Here is a 20,530-nt window from a genome sequence, read left to right as displayed (position 1 = left end):
TTATTGAGGTTTGCACAGAAAAGGCAAAGACATTTTAGATACACAAAACAGAACAACTTCCGAACAATAACATTTTCATTCAAACTCAATCACACAAGAACAAAAAGGACAAGATAATATGCTCAATTGTCAAAGAGTATTAACAAGTAGACAAGTGGTATCGCAGAGAGAATGAGGAAAGGAAAGACGAGGGAAAAGGAAAAGAAGAGAAGAAAGGAGAAATACACCTAAATATCTAGTAATATTCAAATAATGAAAATAAATAAATAAAAAAGTAGTTCATTGGTTTTCTGCTTTAATAGGTAAGGGATCTATATGAAGAAAAACAGGTTGCCAAATTTCATCAAAGGTCTGAAGGAAACCTTCCAGGGAGAATCTGATTTTCTCAAGTCTAACGATGAAAAATTGAGATGAGATTTTGAGACAGTTTTTGACCAGTGCTGCAGCCAGCCACCAGGGGGAGCAGTTTTTGTGGCGACTTCAATCCCAAGCCGAGCAACGACGTCCATTTTTTTACAGTCTGGTCATGACAAAGTAAATACCTGACAGAAAATCACATTAAATCCACATTTTAGAGCAGATTTTGACTTTTAAAGTCTGTTCTCTTCAACTTTTGATCAGCTGATCCTTTTTGAAATCCAACAGTACAAAAATGTAAATTTGTGATTTGTTTCTAACTGGTCTTAAAATTTGGATTAGGAGGTTGTATATTGTTATTCTGGAGTTGCAGATTTAATTAGAGTTGCATTTAGTCAAAAATTTGTGGTGTTAAAATGTGTCCTGCTCCCGATATTTTTGAACCTCTCATATTTTGTTAAATTTCTTTCATATTAAGCAGGTTTTCTGTAGAAAGTAATATATTTGTTGACTCAGGTAAAGTGTAGACCCCTCTGAACCCCCAGGTTTAGATAAAGGAGCCTTTCCTCTGCGCTCGCGCCCCTCGCGGCGCACAGATCACACCCCACTCGTTCTTCTCTGTAAATTCTTCTGCACGCGACGCCTGAATCCGAGCGGAGCAGCTGCTGGTTTGTTTTGCGGCCCGGCTGATCCCAGTTTTCAGCCCCTGCTTTGACCAGGAGGAGTCCCTGACAGATCACGGTAGTCCTCCACCCTCTCAGGGGCCTCCGTCTTCTTGTTTTCGAGGATTATCGTTTTCTGTCAGCCACTCGTCCAGATATCAGCGAGGAAACACACCAGCATCACGAGGAGCGGGCATTGGTGGCGTCCGGGTCTGTTATTTCAAACGGCTCCGAAAACAAAACAGAAGCGTTGGATGAAGTGTTTCTGCTTTTTCTCTCTGATCCATTTCATCTCTGATTTTTGATTTGTTTATTTTTCATAATGATGCAGATATTTAATGAGGATCAAAACGCACACTGAGACGAATCTTTCACTCTCAATCTCAGACGATATGAAATTAAAAGTTTTTAACAACTTTTCAGAAACATTTTGAAAAAGTCAGTCATGATTTTTCCAGAACAGGTGTCAGAACAGGTCTGGATTATTTCTGGGCGTCTGTTCCTCAAAGCAACATTTGGTGACGGTGCTGATTGCCAACATTTTGGATGAAAATTAAAGATTTTAAATCATCAATTTCTTCACCAGACTCAAGAATTTTATAAAGTTCTGTTTGAGTTTAATATTTTAAAGTCCTGTTTGGTTAAAAAATACATTATAAAACTCCTACTTTCCAAAATTGAAGCTGCCGTGTTAAGTGAAATAGCTTCAGCTTGTAGATGTGACACAGCCAGTTTATCACAGTATTACAACTGAATAAAAATTCAATCAGGAACCTTAAGTAAGTAAAATGTATTTGATTTAAAATATTCAATTTTGTTTCTACAAGATTAATAGAAGGTTAATAGATCTGTAGAATGAAGTTTTCAGAAAAACTACTTAACTTGCAGTAAAGTTTTGAAAACTGTTTTCAGCAAAGATTGTTCACCAAGGAATTGTCTGGATAGTACATAAGGATTTAAGTTTGGCTGAGTTAGTGGAAAAACGTTGACCTGCTGGTTGAACAAGATGAAATATCAGCCAAAAAAAACATCTAATGCTTTAATCGAAGAGCCTGTCCAAAAAGTGGCTGAAAGTTGACAAATTAGAACACGAGAAAAGTGACTTGTATTTAGACATTATTCTAGTTTCAGGCAAATTTTCAAACAAATTTCCCTTGTTCCATTGGCAGATTTTTAGGGTCCTCGTCCCAAGGGGACACTGTTGTTTTCACTTGTTACAGCAATTCAGACCACATTTTTTTGTCTTTAAATAACTTGAAACAAGACATTTTTTTGGATTGACTAGTTGAATGTGTCTCATACCAAGTATAACAAGACAGTTTTTACTTAAAAGGGCTGTGAGGAGTTTGAAAGTCTCCTTTCTAGATATCTGCCTGATCATAATCCACACTTTAAAATGAGATTATCAGCACCAATATTACAGGTTACAAGTTATTTTAAATTGCTACTTCTTAGCTTCCAGTTCAGGTCATCCATGGCCAGATCCTTGTTTTCCTCTGCTGAAAATGATTTCTGTGATTAATTTTGTAGTGATGGTGGACACTGGAGCCTAACTGTCAGACAGAAAAGGGACAGAAGAGAAGAAGAAAGATAAACAGGAGAGAGATAGAGCACGAGCTAAAGGCTAAAAGGACTAATCTGTTTGTGCTTATGTTGATTCCAACCCACAGTCAGCAGTTATTCTGCAGTGGTCAGTTCAAACTTGAGAGTCTATCAATAAAATGAAGAGTGAGGTTACGTTAGCTCTGATTGGTAGATGACTGGCAGGACATAACCAGAATTCACTAACGTTACACATTACATACATGTCTCAGAGCACTGGGCTGTCAGTAGCGCTACATATAGACAGCTACTCAGGGCTCCTGCAGATCCTTGAAAAGTCTTAAAAGGCATTGAATTCATAATTCTTAAAATAAAGCCTGAATTGGCATTAAAAAGTCTTAAATCCAAATTTCAAAAGTCTTAAAAATTTGAACACATTGGTAAGATTTATGTTAGTTTGAAGTAAAAAAAACGATTGAGTAACATTTGTCTATTTTTCTAATTAATTTCCTGATTTACTCTCGTAGCAACATCAAGTAATCACAATAGCGGAACTAACAAAACGGTGATGTGGTTGCACCAGGAACTTTTAAAGCAGACGCATGTCTTGGTTCTACCTAGGGTGCCTGGAGAGAGAAAGAAATGAAGAAAAATTGGCAAAAAAAATCCAAAAGTGGCTTAGGAAAATTGATTATGGCAGCAAAATTGAGAAATAAATTTGAAATTAAATTTCAAAAACCATGTAAAAATTACAAAAATGGTTGTGACAGTGGCCAAAAAAGATGAATAGGGGCAAAATAGGCATAAAGTTGTAAAAATGGGGTTAAAAAAAAGGTAAAAAGTGATGTTTTATGTAAAATAAACATTGGGTCAAAATTGCCTCTAACCCAGGTAATTCGTGTTTTCATTAGTTTTGTTTGTTTAAATTGTGGTTCGTTGTCGACTTTTTTTAAATTTGATTTCCAACGTCATTAAAAAGTCTTAAAAAGTCTTAAATTTAACTTGCCTTGAGCTGTAGGAACCTTGTGCTAAACTACTTACAATCTGACAGTGTTTACTTGTTGTCACGTTAGCCTACAGATACATCAGAGCACCGGGCTGCCGATAGCACTACATATAGCCAGCTACTACAACGTTTGCATGATGTCATCAGGATCTGGATCTGAATTTTTTTGCAGAAAACAAAACTTTGATAACAAATTTTATAAGCTAATGTCTAACACTTCAGCCAAGGAAATGGTTGAAATGGGGTAAAAGAGTTTTAATTTGTGCATGTTGGCTTCACAAATCAGTTAGACATAATTAACCTTCATGTAATTGTGTTTTAGTGAAATGTTTAATAAGTATTAAGGACTGACTGCAGCGCTGCAGCTCAGACCTGACTGTAACTCAACGTGTTTTTGAGCATCACTCATTGAAAGGGAAAGAGTTGCTCTCAGTGTGCGTTCAGGTCCTGGGATGTGATTATAAATGCACTTTTCCACCCTTGTCCCCCTCTCTCTTAATGCTGCTCCTCCCCCTCTCCCCCCTCCCTCCTCTCCCTCCCTCCCCTCCCAAATTGGACAGCATACTCACGCCCTCTCACAAATATGTTTTATCGTTTTCAAGAAGTGCAGTTAACCTGGCAGTGTTAAAACTCAATGAGCAAGGCCTGTTGGACAAATTGAAAAACAAGTGGTGGTACGACAAAGGAGAGTGTGGCAGCGGAGGCGGTGGCGAGAAGGTTAGCCGCTATGAAGCTATGCCCATGTGAACGTTGATGCGGTAAAAAGAGAAATGTGTTTTTGTCGGTAACAGGAGCATCTGCCGGGTCGACTGGGAGGTTAACTTAAAGCGTAAAGAGAGCGCGGGCCCTGTCGAAACAAAAACAACGCTGCTTTGATACGGGGGGTGAATTGGGAAGGCGAAATTGTTGCTTTAGCATCATTAGCATGTAATTTAGCATGTGTTAGCAGCACATGTTTGGGATTCTGGGTGAATCCTTTTGTGTCGACAGGACTGGTCTCTGTGTTTGCTTTTGAAAAGGTCCCGGCAGTATGTTCCCGTTCCAGAAAGCGATGCAGCCGGGGCCCCGCTTATATGTCTGTTAGCTCCGCCCCTTCCCCCCTGATAGCTCCAGATTAACCCCGCCCTCTAAACAATGATCTCAACCAATGAGCAAAGAGACATGTAGCAAACGCGGGGCCCCCATCCCGGCTTCGTCACTTTGTGAAGAGTACTGAGCTGCTCTTGTTGGGCTTCTTCTGATTGAATAACATAAAATAACATGTCCTATGATGTTATTTATGTTATTTTCCCCACCCAACCCTTCCCCCGCCCCCCGTGATTTGAAGAACGCCTGTAAACCTTGCCGTATTGAAACTGAGTGAAGCAGGAGTCTTAGACAAACTGAAAAACAAATGGTGGTACGATAAAGGGGAGTGTGGACCCAAGGACTCTGGAAGTAAGGTCAGTCTCCACCAGCCTGGGAGCCTCCCCTCCTCTTTTTGTCTTTCATAACTCTGGCAGTTCTGTTCTGTTATTACAGCAGGCTGGCTGATATGACTCACACACCTCATACTCTGACAGACACGCAGGTAGAGACTTAAGGCGTAGCCTGAGGGATACACACTGACAGAAACAAGGCATGTCACAGCGCTAACAGCTAAGCTAGGCACTGCAGCTGCAGATGGAGGCTCACACTTACACTGACTGTCACCTGAAGGGTCCCGGGGCATGATCAGACGCTCTACGCGTCAGCCCGTCGCAGACTCATCCACACGTTTGACGCAGCAGAGCAGGAAGAGCTGCCGGCTTTTAAACAAAGCAACACGCAGCTTCCACATCAGTCACGTCGTCTTCATCAGATCCCTCAGTGCAGAACACACACACACACACACACACACACACACACACACACAGCTATCACCTGTAAATGAGACCGAGCATGACAGGCAGACTTTAGTGTGTGGAGGTAATAAGTTGAACGCCCCTTAAGGACTCTGGTGATTTATCTGGGTGAGATAAGTGACAGGAAGGAGCAGGAGTCAGAGCGCACACAGATTAGCTGCATATATTTGAATAAAACGGGGCTAAGAGGTGAAAGTCAGAGCCAGGAATTATGGAGGGAAATTAAAGGGATAGTCCGTCCAAAACTACTCAAAGTTATTTTCTCATTTACCTTCAGTTTTATGTAGCCGTGCAGATAGTTTGACTTCATATCAGCAGCAAAATCTGTTTCCAGAAACAATGACTCTCTGCTAATCCTAGTCAGAGAGCACAAATTAAAACTCGCTATGACCTATCAGCCACAATTAGGGACACTGCCCACATCATCTTTTGGTGACATCACAACATTTTACCCATTTAAGTGAAAGAAAACCCCATTGTATTTAAGTGCAATAACACGAATAACAAACAACAATATGGAACTCAAGAAATCCTCAGACTTCCTGTACATGACCAAGTTAAGTTGTTGTACTTATAAGGTCTTACTTTTCCCATATAGCAAGGTGAAATAAAATAATGCACACCAGACAAAAGCTCAGGTCTCCTGGAAGTTTCACCAAAAGTTGCTCCAACCAGTTATAGTTAAAAAAAAAATTAAATTAACAATAATATTTTGATACTTAGGAAAAATAGTAAAGAGGAAAGAGGCTGAGCCTCTGATTCTGAATCAAGTCATTTTTTATAACAGGCTGTAAACATGTTTTTTTGTTTGTTTAAGTGTTTTGTTTTGTTTTACTGTGATTTTTTTTCTTTTTTAGCCACAAAATTTATTTTATCTTAACAATTAAGACTGTAAAGCTCTATAGGACAATTCTATACATAGTTAAAAATGTGGTAAATAACTATTGAAATAACTATTTTTAATAAGGTTTTTGAATTTATGACATTGTACATCTGATGTCTTAGTTTAATATTTGTAATAAAATTGCAGAAATTTCAAATATTTGCAAAAAATATATATTTTTCAAGATTTAGATATTTTCAAAAATGTGAAAAATATATTAATCAGATCACATTTAATCACATTTTAGAAACTTCAAAATTGGCCAAAAAAAAAAATTAGAAGATTTTAAAATTGTCAAAAATTCTTAAATTGTTTAAATAATTGAATTTGATGATTTATAGTTCGGAATATCACTCAACTCGTCATTTTTTTGTTCGCTAACGTCTAAACACATGCATGTAAAATAATCCAGCATCTTGTCAGTTAAATGGATCCATCCAGACAGAATTAAAATCTGTATTTTCTTCCAGATTAGTCTTTTTGTAGATGTAGTTATCTTCCCAGGGCTGTAAAACTTGAGGTTATCCACAGGTGCATGGAAAGTTGGTGGGCTGTTGATGTTGTAGGAGGTGAAGTAGAGTGGTGGCAGGCTTTATTGACGGATGGGATGAAGATTTAGTTTAACTAAATGTTAACGCAGGATTTTATTTAGTGTCAGAGTCTTTAATCATCAATACCCTCTGTAAGAAAAATAAATATTATTTATTTCAATAATATTTTTTTAAGTTCAACTTTCTTCTCGCCTCATGATACAAATTATCTAAACACGCTGTTGAGCAATGGTTCTTACTGTTACTGTAGAGTTTGTAATGCTGATAGCTCAGGAGTCTGCAACCTTTACTTTCATAGGAGCCATTTAGCCTCAGCTCACCTGGTTTAAAGTCATTCAGGAGCCACAAAATCTACTTTAACTTCGCACAAAGACAAAAAAGTGCGTACAATTATACATACAGGGAGGGTACATGGTAAAAATCTAGCAAACAGATATCTTTATGAGAAGTTTTTTTTGTGTGTTATTAAAATTGCACATGTGGGTCTTTAATTTTTTTTTTTTTTTAAAGCGAATATCAAAAAAAAAACTGGTAATGTCATAAATTTTATGAATTTGCAAAAATCATCAAATTTCAATAAGTTGCAAAGTTTTCCAATTTTTTATAACATTTTAAAAAAATCTAAAATTTTTCCAAAATATCGAACTTAAATAATTTGCTATAATATGCAGAAATTTTAAAGTTTTGGAATTTGAAAAATTTCTAAAATGTTGATTTTTTTAATTTTTTTTACTAAATTAAAAAAAAATAAAGTGTAAAAAAAACAAAAAAAACTTTAAAAAATTGCAAAAATCTCAAATAAATCAATAAATTACTAAATAAATGACTTTCATTTCAGGTCTTATGTAACAAAAGAATATCAATAATACCTAAACTTTCTGGCGAGGGTGACAAACTTATTGCTGCAGTGTTTAGAGAGTTTTCCAAAAAGTGTCATTGTTTCTGGAAAGAAGAGTTTCTGTTAAACCAGGCAGCACTTTTCTGTTTGCCACGTCTGTTTGATCTGCACAGAGAAATATCACCCTTCAGGAGTTTTCCCTCAAACATTTGGGGCAAGATGGTTGCAGGATGTAGAGTAGAGATAAATGTTCAGTGCAGTGTGTGTGTTTTCTGAGTGTGAGTGTGTGTGTGTGTGTGTGTGTGTGTGTGTGTGTGTCTGTGCATGGTGTGAACCTGGTGTGATTCTCAGTACATCAGTGCTTTAATAAAGTATAAATGTTGAGTGTTTGTGTTCTGCCTCTGCTAAAACTTCCTCTGACAGCGGATGTTTTTGTCTCTCCCCGTCGGCTACAGGACAAGTCGTCCCAGGCCCTCAGTCTGAGCAACGTGGCGGGGGTCTTCTACATCCTCGTCGGGGGCCTGGGCCTCGCCATGCTGGTGGCCCTCATTGAATTCTGCTACAAGTCCCGCAACGAGGCCAAGAGAATGAAGGTGGAGGCCCACTCCCAGCCCCAAAACCCCAATTACCACCTCCCCCAGCATCCCTGCTACCCCTGCCACACAAGCAGCCCCCGCCATAGCCCCGAGCCTAGCCAGAACCAGAGCCCCAGACCGAGCATCCCCAACTTAGCCGAGTTTAGCCAGGTTTTCAATGCATACGGCAGCGATGGGGAAGCCGATAAGATGTAGTCCGGGGTTTTCATAGGGGGTCTGCCCAAGCCTTTGCCCCCTCTCCCTCCCTAGCTCCCTGCACAGAGACTGTAAGTGAAACCTCTCGTGTCCCCGCTGCTAGCTTCTCCATGCTGACTGTCGTGACCAGTGGCAAAACGCTTCCCACTCCTCTGTCTGATCTGCTCAGTATGTGGTCATGTGACGTCCTGGTCTGCGTTTGGAGCTTTTTCTCAATGTGACAGGAAGCGATGAGTCATCCTCAGACATGACGTCTAATGCCTCTAATGCTTCGCAGCTTGTGTGGCTGCAGACGTTGGCCCTCATTTATCAAGCGAGCAAACCGTGTGACCCATTTTCCTGCCAAAATCAAAAAGATTTACTCATCCTGAATCCAGGTGGAGATAACAGTCATGGCTGGTGTTTCTGTACGGTGAAACAGTCTAGGAAAGCAGGATAAATGAGGTAGAAATGTGGGTATAAAATATGCAGGGTTACGCAAATTAAAGATGACGGGGTAGCTTCATTGACATTAAATCTCCAAACAGTTTTAGCGCATAGCTCTGAGCTGTTCAGACGTTAAAACGCTGCTTTAATTGACTGAATCTGTTACTGATAAAACCAGGGGCCTGCTTTAGGAAGTGAGTTTAAAAATTTCAGGGTTTCTTCAGGTATTTAGCTTCCCTAACCTGAAAGGATGAGGACATGAAAGGTTAGTTTGCTAGAGTATGTGCAAGCTCTATCAGCATCCTGACAAACTTTATCCACTCAGAGCAAACATTTGTCCTGGAAAGATTTGAAGATCCAGACAAAAATGCATAATTTGTGTAAAAATATCATTAAAACTGTGGTCTGGTTTATGCTTATGCATAACCCTTTACTGTAGCTAAGCAAAGTGAAATCTTATCAAGTGTTTTGGTCTTATTTTAAGTAAAAATTGTGTTGTTACACTTGATATGAGCCATATTCAATTTGTCAGTCCAGAAAAATGTCTTGTTTCAAGTTATTTAAAGACAAAATGAGGTCTGAATTGTTTGTAACAAGTTAAAAAAAATCTGCCAATAGAAGAAAAATTGACTAGAAAATTTTGTTGAAACTAGAGTAATGTCTTAATATAAGGAACTTCTCTCTTGCTCCACTTGCAGATTTTTTAAAATAATTTAAACAACTTGTAATTTCTACTGAAAATAAGACAAAAACACTTGATAAGGTTTCAGTTTTTTGGCAGTGTCAAGTAAAGTAAATGGTATCAAGCAAATGGTTTCTGAATCAGATGACGGGGACTTTTTTTGCAGCACTCAGGCCATGTCCACACGTACCCAGGGATCTGGGAAACTGCATATATATTTTTATACATTTAGGCCCGTCATCCACACAAAAATGCAATTTTATGTCACTTAAAACAATGTTTCATGGAAACTCCAGCCAAAGTGCAGGTTTTGGAAAGCTCTAGTTTCACATTAACGCTGGGGAACTGAGGTTTTGGTTCTCAGTTGAATGACGGGGGTTCATTCTGATTGGCTGGCCAAGGATTTCACATATGAAAAACAGTGACACACTGCAAAGACTGAAATCTTATAAAGTGTTTTTGTCTTATGGTAAGTAAAAATTGTCTTTTAATACTCAATATCAATATCTACTGATCAGTGAATTTTTTTTTCCGTTATCTACAGACGAATATAAGGTCTGAATTGTTTTTAACAAGTTAAATATATCCACAAATGTAACAAAAAAATTAGCTTGAAACTAGAAAAAAGTCTTGATACGAGTAACTTTTCTCTTTTTCCATTGGCAGATTTTTTTTAACTTGTTACAGCAATTCAGAACTAACTTTGGTCTTTAAACAATGTGAAACAAGACATTTTTCTGGACTGGTCAGGTGGCTGTGGCTCATATTAAGTCTAAAAAAACAGTTTATACTGAAATTAAGATGAAAACACTTGATAAGATTTTAGTGTAAGTGTAATTCAGGTAGTTTCTTTTACACCTCAAAAACTGAAATCTTATCAAGTGTTTTTGTCTTATCTTAGCTAAAAGTTGTCTTGTTATGCTGGATATAAGTCACATTCACCTGACCAGTCCAGAAAATGTCTTGTTTCAAGTTATTTAAAGACTCAAATTAGGCCTGAATTGCTTGTAACAAGTTTAAAAAAAATCTACCAATGGAACAAGAAAAATCTAAAGTGTTAGCCGTTAGCTTATAAAATTGGCTAGCAAAATTTTGTTTTCCTGCAAAAAAAAACAAACCCTCTAACAAGGGTTAGGGTTGCACACACATCCTGGTCCTGAAGTACTGGGTGCTGGACAAAAAGAGTAAATGACAACAAGTAGAAAAGTTTGCACACCACACTCCAAAAACCTGAAACCTTATCAAGTGTTTTTGTCTCATTTTAAGTAAAAATTGTCTTATTATTCTCGATATGAGCCACATTCAACTTTTCAGTCCAGAATTGTATTTGTTTCGTTATTTAAAGACAAAAATGAGTTCTGAATTGTTTTTAACAAGTTAAAAAAATCTGCCAATGAAACAAGAAAAATATGTTCAAAAATTTGCTTTAAACTAGAATAATATTTTAATACAAGTAACTTTTCTCTTGGTTCATAGGTAGATTGTTTTTAACTTGTTACAGCAATTCAGACCTCATTTTGTCTTTAAATAACTTGAAATGAGACATTTTTCTGGACTGGTCAGGTGAATGTGGCTCATATTAAGTCTAAAAAGACATTTTCTCCTGAAAATAAGACAAAAACACTTGATAAGATTTCAGTTTTTTTGTAGGAGTTTACCATGCTTTGAGACACATTCGTCAGAGGATGTACCTTTCTAGGAGTGGATGAATATATTTTTAAAAACAAATAAGAGGAGATATTTGTTGCTACATATGTACTAGACACTAAATCTTTAGAAATATATGCTACTAGTCACTTGCAGCTATTTGACAGAAGATGCTAGGTCACAAAGGCACAGGGCTGATTAATACTTCGACTACAGCGTTTGCTCTAAAATAAAGTATTTAGGCCTCAAGGGACAAGAAGACTTTAAATTTCATACGTAAAACTCTTTCAAAAGAAATGCAAAGTCTTGGATGTTATTGGTCTCCAAGAAGCAATCAGTAAAGCACAACTAATATGTCCGAAAAAATGAGGGAATTTTAAAATATTTTCTACTCTTTAAACTCTCATTCGCCTCAAGCAAATCCCAGTTTCCGCAGATTCAGAAATTGAACGTTCACAATCTACTGAGAAGAGTTTGATTCTTGAAGTCATTGTCAAAAAATAGACAAACTTAAAAAAATAAAATAAATGAATAAAAACACATCAGCCCATAAATAATCGGATGAAGCTCACACAGAGCGAGTCCAGGTTTCAGTTTTTGAATAAGATTCCTCATTATCAAAGGATTTTCTCAGGAAGGGGAACACTTGGGTGTAATTCAGCATGAAAAGAAGACATTTTTAATGACAGAAAGCCATGAAAAATATACATTAAATGATTATTTTAACTTTATCATTCGACTCATGATCTGTCTTTTATGATGTTATGAGAAAAAGGCTTCAAGATCAACTGAAAGCTCCAACAATTTTGGCTTCACTTTTGAGGATCGGTTGTGTCACCCATCATTTTATACCAGCTTTATTCTCACAGAGCTCCAGGATCAAAACACCTGAGATCACTCAATGTGCAGCACGTTGAACAAAAGCGAAGAGTCTTAGTGAACGTAGCCTGAGGAAATAACGCCATGACTTAAAACTTGAGTAAACCCTAAAGTTTGTTAGTGTATTATTCTCTTTCTTCCTGAAACAGGCCCCTGGACTCAAAGCATATGGGCAGAAAAGGCGTGTTAAATGAGGACCAACGTCTTACTTGTACACAGTAATCTACACCTGTGAGGACATTTCATGAAAGCGCAGCGCATTCGCCCATCGAGCCGAAGCCTTTAACACCCGCTGCTTTGTTTTGTCACAGCAAACCATTTAAACTTCTCTACATCCTTGTGAGGGCTTCAACACTCTCCAACTTCCTGCTCAGTACATGCTGCAGCTCAGGGAATGCACTGTCTCCAGTCTGTCAGTAACAATATCCCCTCACCTTACAGCCACAGAGCAAATTTAATGAGAGACCAGCCCTGAGCACACAGGAAGACCCATATAATGACACCATGTTTAAACACCATACATCGCCAGGCCAAAGCAAACTTCAGAGAAGTTTCTCCTGAGCTGAGCGGGTTTTATTGATGTGAGCTGTTTCCTGCGGATATTTCCCTCAGGTCTTCGACCATTAGACTTCCAGATATGCTCTCACACTCGGTGTGTATCTGTCCAGCGTGGTTATGTGTCCCCCATCAGCACTTCAGCACAAACTCTTCATTAGCTTCTCTGTTGCTTAGTCAGCCTCCCTGTCCCTCTGCCTGCAACTATCACTCACTGTGTAATAACTCTGTGGCTAATAGACTTCCTGGTAGTTTGGGGCTGGCTTGATCCTGTACTGAATGGCTATGAAAGGTGTTTCTGACTCTGTGGTGGCTACATACTGTACACATATTTAACTGTACAGCTGTTCTGTTTTTGTATCGTGAGGCTGTTTCAACTGTTTTTGATGTGATTTTGAAGCAGATTGGAGTTTTAGTTCTGCTAAATGAAGAGGGAAGATTGGTTACTGGCTGAGTCAGACCAGTGCTCAAAATATAAAAAAAAAAAAAAAAATCAAGTTGGGAATATCAGCAATAAAAATGATGATGTTATTAACGCCATACTTTTTCCAGTAACGGGTAATCTAATCAATTACTTTTTTGAAAAGCGTCAGACGCACAAGTAATGATGAGAACAATCATGTCGACACGTCTTTAACAAAGAGCTGATGCTAAAGTCAACTTTTCAGCTACAAATATCAAACAGCTACCTGTGAGCGTCTGTGTAACCTCAGTCAGAGAGGATCTCATGCGGCGTCTTTGGATCAAACCAACTCCAGGGAGAGGGGGGTGAATGCTTTTCCAGGTTTTAATGTAAGGCACAAGTAGACGACTTGTTTTGGCTTGAAAAAAAAAAAATCAGAGATGACAGGAGTAGACTTAAAGATAAGGGGTTAATCTGGGGGTATCACAAGTCGGGAGTGGAGCTGGCAGGTCTATCTGATCTGGATAGCTCAGCCAGACACAGGACAGGGGCTGCAGATTTAATTGGGTTAAAACTGGCATTTTCAGGGTGGAAATAAACAGACAACACTTCAAAATCATAGATGAAAAAACAAACAAACCAAAAAAAAACAAGAACAGACATGTAAACATTATGTCCCAGAGAAAAACCTGCTTAAAAACTGAATTATTTTACAAAATTGAAGGTTTTTCAGAAAAGTAACACAATAATTACTTTTACTAGTAACTAATTACATTTATGAAGGAGAAATTCAGTTACTTTTTTTTTGGAAAGTAACAAGTAACTATGACTAATTCTTTTTTATTTTTTTTTATTATTTTTTTAGTAGTTTGCATGAAAGTCTCTTGAGCCTGCATTTCTATTAACAACCAGCAGAGGGGGACTCCACTCACTGCAAAATAAGATCTGGCAATAGATCCAGAATATGAGCCTGTTTCTCCAATACTTTCTTGCATTAGCTAATGTTTATTATCAGTTGCTTGTTTTATGTTTGCTGGAAATTTAAAGGTTATTTTTCCCATTCTGAGTAAACCAAGGCTCAAAAACAAAACGTAGACTTTACAGATTTAGCAGTGTCGCTCAAAAAACGTCAGCTCATTTTTAAATTTCTGTTTAAAAAAAAAAAAGAGTTTAACAATGTTTTCTTCAGTTAAAGGATGTTAATCAAGAGAAAACGTAGCTGTAGATGCTAACCATACAGCATGGTGTCTGTTCTGCAGTGGAGGTCAGTTGTTGGTCAGTTTCACAGAAGACAAACGTCTCAGACCAGAACAGTTTCACTGATTTTTAGAGCAATAAACCAAAAACTGATTGCAGAAATTTGGCCAACTATTTGAATTATCAATTCCAATTAAGAGCAACATCAAACAAAAGGTCAGTATTCAAACAATGCCGCACATTAACCAAGACTAATCACTGAGGGATCAATGTATACTACAGTGATCAGGTGGTTATGCTCAGTAAGATCTTTACAGGGTGAGCTAGAGTCTCACTGTTCTCTGAGCTCAACATTGATAGGTTGAAAATTAAAACTTTGAACACTGGTGCCCCTATCATACTTAATCACTTTAAAGTAATCGACTACTTAGCTCATCTAGACTGGTTGCAACATTTATTCTAAATACCTTAATTGCTGGGAGACGTATTTGCATTTATCCCTTCGAGAGTTGATGCAAAGTGTAGGTCATTTCAGACACTGTCGTCCATCTAAGTTGTCAAAAAGCTTTTTATAAAAAATAATCAAAATTACCACAAACGTTCCACTCCCTCCACATGTATTTCAACGAAACACAGCTCATTTTTTGAGTTATATGTCTTGAAAACGATGACATCATCTGAAATGACCTACAGTCAGAAGTGTCTGGTCTTAATAAGTTAAAGAAACTCTCACCAGCTCTGCTCTTGTGTCTGGATTGCAGGACAGGATGTTTCTTCACAGTGTTTCTATCAGAAACCGAAACTTAAGAGTGTGCCACTTTGTTTACTGACTATGAATGCTAACAGAAACTAACTTTATTACCTAGTTGTTTAACAAGTTCAGTTTCAGTTGTATGGTTTGCTGCAAATTTATGTTTTTCCATGATTATAAGAATGAGTCAAACATTTTCTACACACACTGTGAAAGAGATGAATTAGTTTTCTCCCATTTCGAAATAATGGCTTCTGCCTCTCAGGAAAAACAACCCTTTTCTGTTTAATTCCAAAACAATAATCTTTGTGAGACATCTAAAACTCCAATCTGCAGTTGTGACGCTCCTCTTGTCTCTGCTCTGTACACAAACCTCTCTCTTTATTGTTCTCCTCAGCTAACATTTACAGAGGCCATGAGGAACAAGGCCCGTCTGTCCATCACAGGCAGCGTCGGCGAGAACGGCCGAGTGCTGACACCCGACTGTCCCAAGGCCGTCCACACCGGACCCCCCCTGCGACAGAGCTCCGGCCTCGCCCTGGTGTCCTCTGAGCTCCCATGAAAACCAAAAACCTCTCAAGTGCCTTATTCCAATAAAGAGAACAAACAATAACTGCTCCGAAACCACCAGAAACAAACCCACAAAAGAACCGGATTCAGAAACGCAACTGGTCACCTCAGAGTGGGCGGGACGGGACCGTAAGAGGCGCAAAAACAAACCCACTGACTGAGGTCGCATCGATGATTTCTCTCAGAAATCTGTGGAAACCAGAAGCAGAACAATCTCCATTTTTGTAACGTTTGAATCAAAGGTTCACGGGAATCCGCTGGAACTGCTCAGACTCCGGAAGAGGACCAGAGAGGAGGGACATGACTAATATCATGACACATGATAACAAAGAAGACCAGAAAACTGTAAACTTGAAACTGAAAACTGTGCATTTTTGGGGAGATTTCTGTGATTTGGCAAAAAAAAAACACACAAAAAAACTGAACCACAATCACGATTGTTTTCAAACTGAACAGTGTTTACTACACAGACACGTGTGTGTGTGTGTGTGTGTGTGCAGCATTCAAGGACAACAATCTCGCGAGATATCAACACTGGGGGAAGTTGTAGCCCGGTGCCGAGAGGAAAGGACAGAAAATATTTGTATTCATAATTATGAAAAAGAAATCTATTGATATTGAATATAAGAGCAAACATAGAAACTGTGAAAATAAGTAAATATGTATATTCCGTGAAAATTAAATGAAGAATTTAGCTGTACATAGGGACGACTGTGTAACATGCTTGCTTTTTAAACAGATGTACATAGCAGATACCGTAGTGGACAGACAGACAGTTCTTTTGTAAATCATCTTTAAAGATTTTATTCATCGCAATAATGAAAAAGACGATGCCACTTGAAGGAGGAGACGCGTGGACGGCGGTGTTAAAACTTGTAACGTGTTGAAAATGTATCTGTATAATGTAGGAACATTCAAACTCTTAATGTGAAGGGTATCGACTGCCCAGATATTCTGATACCTGTTACATACAAATTCATTAATATATTCAACGATGAATGTTAAGTAGCTCCACCCCCAACCCTTAAGCCACGCCCCCTCACTGTGCAGACTAGACCCAGAGAGTCGCTCATGAGTAGAGCTTTATAAACCAAGTTTCTGCCATCAGATTACGACTATTTTCTCATTCTTTGATCTATTTTTTGTACTTAAAGCGTCAGAAGAAGTTGTCCGTCTCCTGGTTTTTAATGTCGACAGTCCAGTCCTGTCTGGGTAGATCTTTTAGGCCATTTTGTGTGTGGAGACGTGAGTCCAGAAGAAATTTAAAAAGATGCCATTTCTTTTGCTCTATGTTATTGAAAGTGTCCATGTTTGGTCCGTGTTGAACAATTCGATCAGAAACACTGTGGATCCTCCGGGGGAGGCTGGACTCGCTGTAGCAGAGATGGATTTGCTCCGGTCTCGCCGTCTGAAGTGTCCTCATCTCTTTTAAACAACCGAAGGACAATCTGCAATAGCCAACAAGACGCCACATCCTCAGCCGGTCGGCCAGCGGCGCGGCTGGTTTTACATGTTTTTGTTTGTGCGTTCCCGGTTCTCGACAGGTTTGCTCTGACAGGGAAATATTTCAGGTCATGCCTTTCTGTCCTGCCATCTGTCTCTAGAGCTGAAGTGTAATATGGCGTCTTCTTTTGGTTCAATTGTACATCTTTATTTTAAACTTTTTTAAGTAAAATCAAATTTTAAATTGCAATGTGCCGTGTGGTTATTTGGTGAAGAGTTAACAATCGATCATGGGTTGTGCTGATGTTCAAGGCTTGATCGAGGCTATGACCATAAATCACAACGCCTTCCGGAAACAGATCCACAACTCAAGCTGATAACTAATTAAATTACTGGGGCTTTTTATACACACTCATCCCTACATAAACACATACATACAACCTACATACAAACATACTTACATTAACAGACACAAACACAGATACAAACACTCATACATAGATACACATAAACTAAACACACATCTACAAACATCCACACCAACAAATACAAACATAAATCCATGCATAAATTTGCACATAGGTACATACAAACATACACACAGATACACAAACACTCATTACTACACAAACAAAACATACACATGAACATACTTGCAAACATACTCACTGACAATTATAAACATATAAATACAGACATATACACTCATAAACAAACAGCTACATGCACACATTACTACTGATAGGAACCTTTCACATTTAAAACGATATGGTACTGATGCCCAGTACCTGGCAATTGGTACTGGTACTCAACAGTACCAGTTTTGGGTACTTTTTTTGTGTTTATGGTAAAAAAAATATCAATTTGTTCAATAAATAAAAATAAATATTTTCTTCAATTTAACATATTTGTTCTTTAATATATAACCTTGCAATGCTGTGTTCATGTCCAGAATGGAAAATCTCCTCCTCTTCCACTCCCTCACAGTCACAAGGATGCATTTAGGTACCTAAACATGATACCTTTCGTTTTTACGTGAGTCGGTACCTGGTACTTTTGACAGAATTCAGTCAGTACCTGTAAATGTACCTGATCTGGTACCCATCCCTTCAAATTATTTCAATTACATACTCAAATGCACTCTCATATATTCATACAAACTTGTATTTAGGAATGGGTACCTTGCACATTTGAAATGATACAGTACTGGTGCCCGGTACCGTACTCCACGGTTCTAATTTTTGCGTACCTTTTCTGTTTATGTGGTAAAAAAAAAAAATCTATTTGTTTAATAATGAAATATAAATTTTTCATTTTTACATATTTATTCTTCGATATATAAACTTGCAATGCTGTGTTCATGTCCAGCGTGGAAAATAGCCTACTCTTCCACTCCGTCACAGCCATAAGGATCCATTTAGGTACCTAAACATGGTACCTTATAGGTTTCTGTGAATCGGTACCTGGTACTTTTCACAGATCGGTAGGTACCTGCTAAAGTACCCAATTTGGTACCCATCCCTACTTGTATATACCTCTGTCTTTGTGTATAAGTATACAGGTACTGACCAAATTCCGTCTGTAGTACCGAGTACCAGTTTACATAAAATCAAACGGTATCATGTTTCGGTACCTAGACACATCCTTGTGACTGTGTGGGAGTGGAAGAGTAGGAGATTTTCCATGCTGGACATGAACACAGCATAACAAGTTTATACACTGAGAAAAAGATGTTAAAATGAAAAAAATGAGATTTTATTATTCAAAAAATCAATATTTATTACCACATTAACACACAGTGAAGTGCCGGAAATTGTAACCGTTGAGCAATGATATCGATTGCCAGGTACTGGGTACTACACTGAAAAACCACCTGAAATCTTATTAAGTGTTTTTGTCTCATTTTCAATAGAAAATGTCTTTTTAGACTAAATATGAGCCACATTCACCTGACCAGTCCAGAAAAAAGTCTTGTGTCAAGTTATTTAATGGCAAAAATGAGGTTTGAGTTTCTGTAACAAGTTGAAAAAAATCTGCCAATGAAACAAGAGAAAAGTTACTTGTTTTAACACATTATTCTAGTTTTGAGCATTTTTCTCTTGTTCCATTGGCCAATCTTTTTTTACTTCTTACAAGCAATTCAGACCTTATTTTTGTCTATAAATAACTTAAATCATTTTTCTGGGCTGACCAGTTGGATGTGGCTCATATCAAGTATAAGAGACAATTTTTACCTAAAATAAGACAAAAACACTTGATAGATTTTTTTTTTTTTTTAGCTTATATCATTTCAAATGTGAAAGGTACCCATCCCTATTCATATGTATGTGTGTATGCATGAATGTGTTTAGGAGTGTATATAGTGCAGAGGTGGAAGTGATGAATTACAAATACTTAAGATACTGTAATTAAGTAGACTTTTTGGTTCTTGTAGTTTCATGAGTATTTTTTTCAAGTGTGTAATTTTATCCATACTTGAGTAAAATTTACACCATGTAACTTTACTTTTAAAATCACAAGTCTCAACTGAGTACGCCCACCAATTTTGTGTTTAGTGTATGTATGTTAAGAACTTATTAGATTATGACCTCTGAAGTTTGTCACTGTGAAGTTTTAAGATTCTGGGATCAGAGGAAACTCTGACTCATGTCTTATCTTCACTTCCTGCTTCACATCTGAGGTCAAACCTCAGGATGCTCCAAACACAAACTGCATGAGGCCCCATGAACCAGAGGTCAGTGGGTAGAAAGCTGCCTGGATTATAAATATTGGTCCTCCATGGGGAGGGATAAACTCCTAAAAATAAAACGCCTTAATGCTCTGAGTGTTAAGGATGAAGTGTTAGAGCCTCCCGTGGGGTTCTGACTCAGTTTGGGACGACCTGCGGACACTTAATAGGCTGATAACACATCTGTGCCCTCAGATATAAATAAAAACCTTCCTATGTGGGGATATTTTTTAGAGGAGTGATGTCAAGCCTGCTTTAAGCCTGTGAGGATACATGTCAAAGAATCACTGCGTTACACTTCCTGAAGAGGGGATCTGTTCACCTGCAGGCCCGCACTGCCCTCTAGTGGATAGATGGATTAAATTTTTACTTTTTCCAGCCCAGACTGAAAGAAAAAAACGAGATGCAGACGTTTTGATTTAACATTTGTCAATTTGAAGTTTAATGTTAATTCCATGCTGTGTTTCAGTAAGAATACAGATGGTACTTGTGGCTCCGGTGAGAACATCCAGTAGTACAAATCAGATTCACGTTACACATACTGAACAGAAGGAGGAGAGGAGGAGAGAAAGAGAAAGACAGAGAGAAAGAGGAGTCAGAAAGAGACAGAGTCGAGACGAGGAAACCTGAAAGAATCAGGGGAGTAAAGATACAGCAGGCCTCTATTTCCCAAACTGCTTTTTTTCTTATATAGTGCCAATGCAGAGACTGCATTATGTTACAATCAAAGAGTGTT

At 38.0% G+C, this 20,530-nt stretch overlaps 1 protein-coding gene across 4 annotated transcripts in view; it reads left to right on the top strand.

Moving 5' to 3' along the window:
• The window catches only part of LOC141791930 (glutamate receptor 4), a 220,000-nt gene extending 203,551 nt beyond the window's left edge, over positions 1 to 16,449 (top strand). Inside the window, exons 14-16 of one of the 4 annotated variants that reach the window (XR_012598340.1) lie at positions 4,895 to 5,009; positions 8,178 to 8,584; positions 15,451 to 15,590. Coding sequence is in view for 2 of the 4 variants with exons in the window: in XM_074672644.1 (XP_074528745.1) it covers positions 4,895 to 5,009; positions 8,178 to 8,315; positions 15,451 to 15,615 (418 nt within the window). In the remaining 2 variants the exon portion in view is untranslated. Of the gene's footprint in view, positions 1 to 4,169; positions 4,285 to 4,894; positions 5,010 to 8,177; positions 8,585 to 15,450 lie in introns of all 4 variants that reach the window. The other 3 variants (XR_012598339.1, XM_074672644.1, XM_074672643.1) reach the window with 3 other exon arrangements.
• Positions 16,450 to 20,530: the final 4,081 nt, after the last annotated feature.

The sequence above is a fragment of the Halichoeres trimaculatus genome, unplaced genomic scaffold (genome assembly GCF_033239565.1).
Source record: "Halichoeres trimaculatus isolate MK-OKI-2021-1 unplaced genomic scaffold, fHalTri1.1 fHalTri1_scaffold_6, whole genome shotgun sequence".
NCBI lineage: Eukaryota > Metazoa > Chordata > Actinopteri > Labriformes > Labridae > Halichoeres > Halichoeres trimaculatus.
Note: the sequence above shows the minus strand (reverse complement) of the source record. Positions and strands in the feature narration are given on the sequence as shown.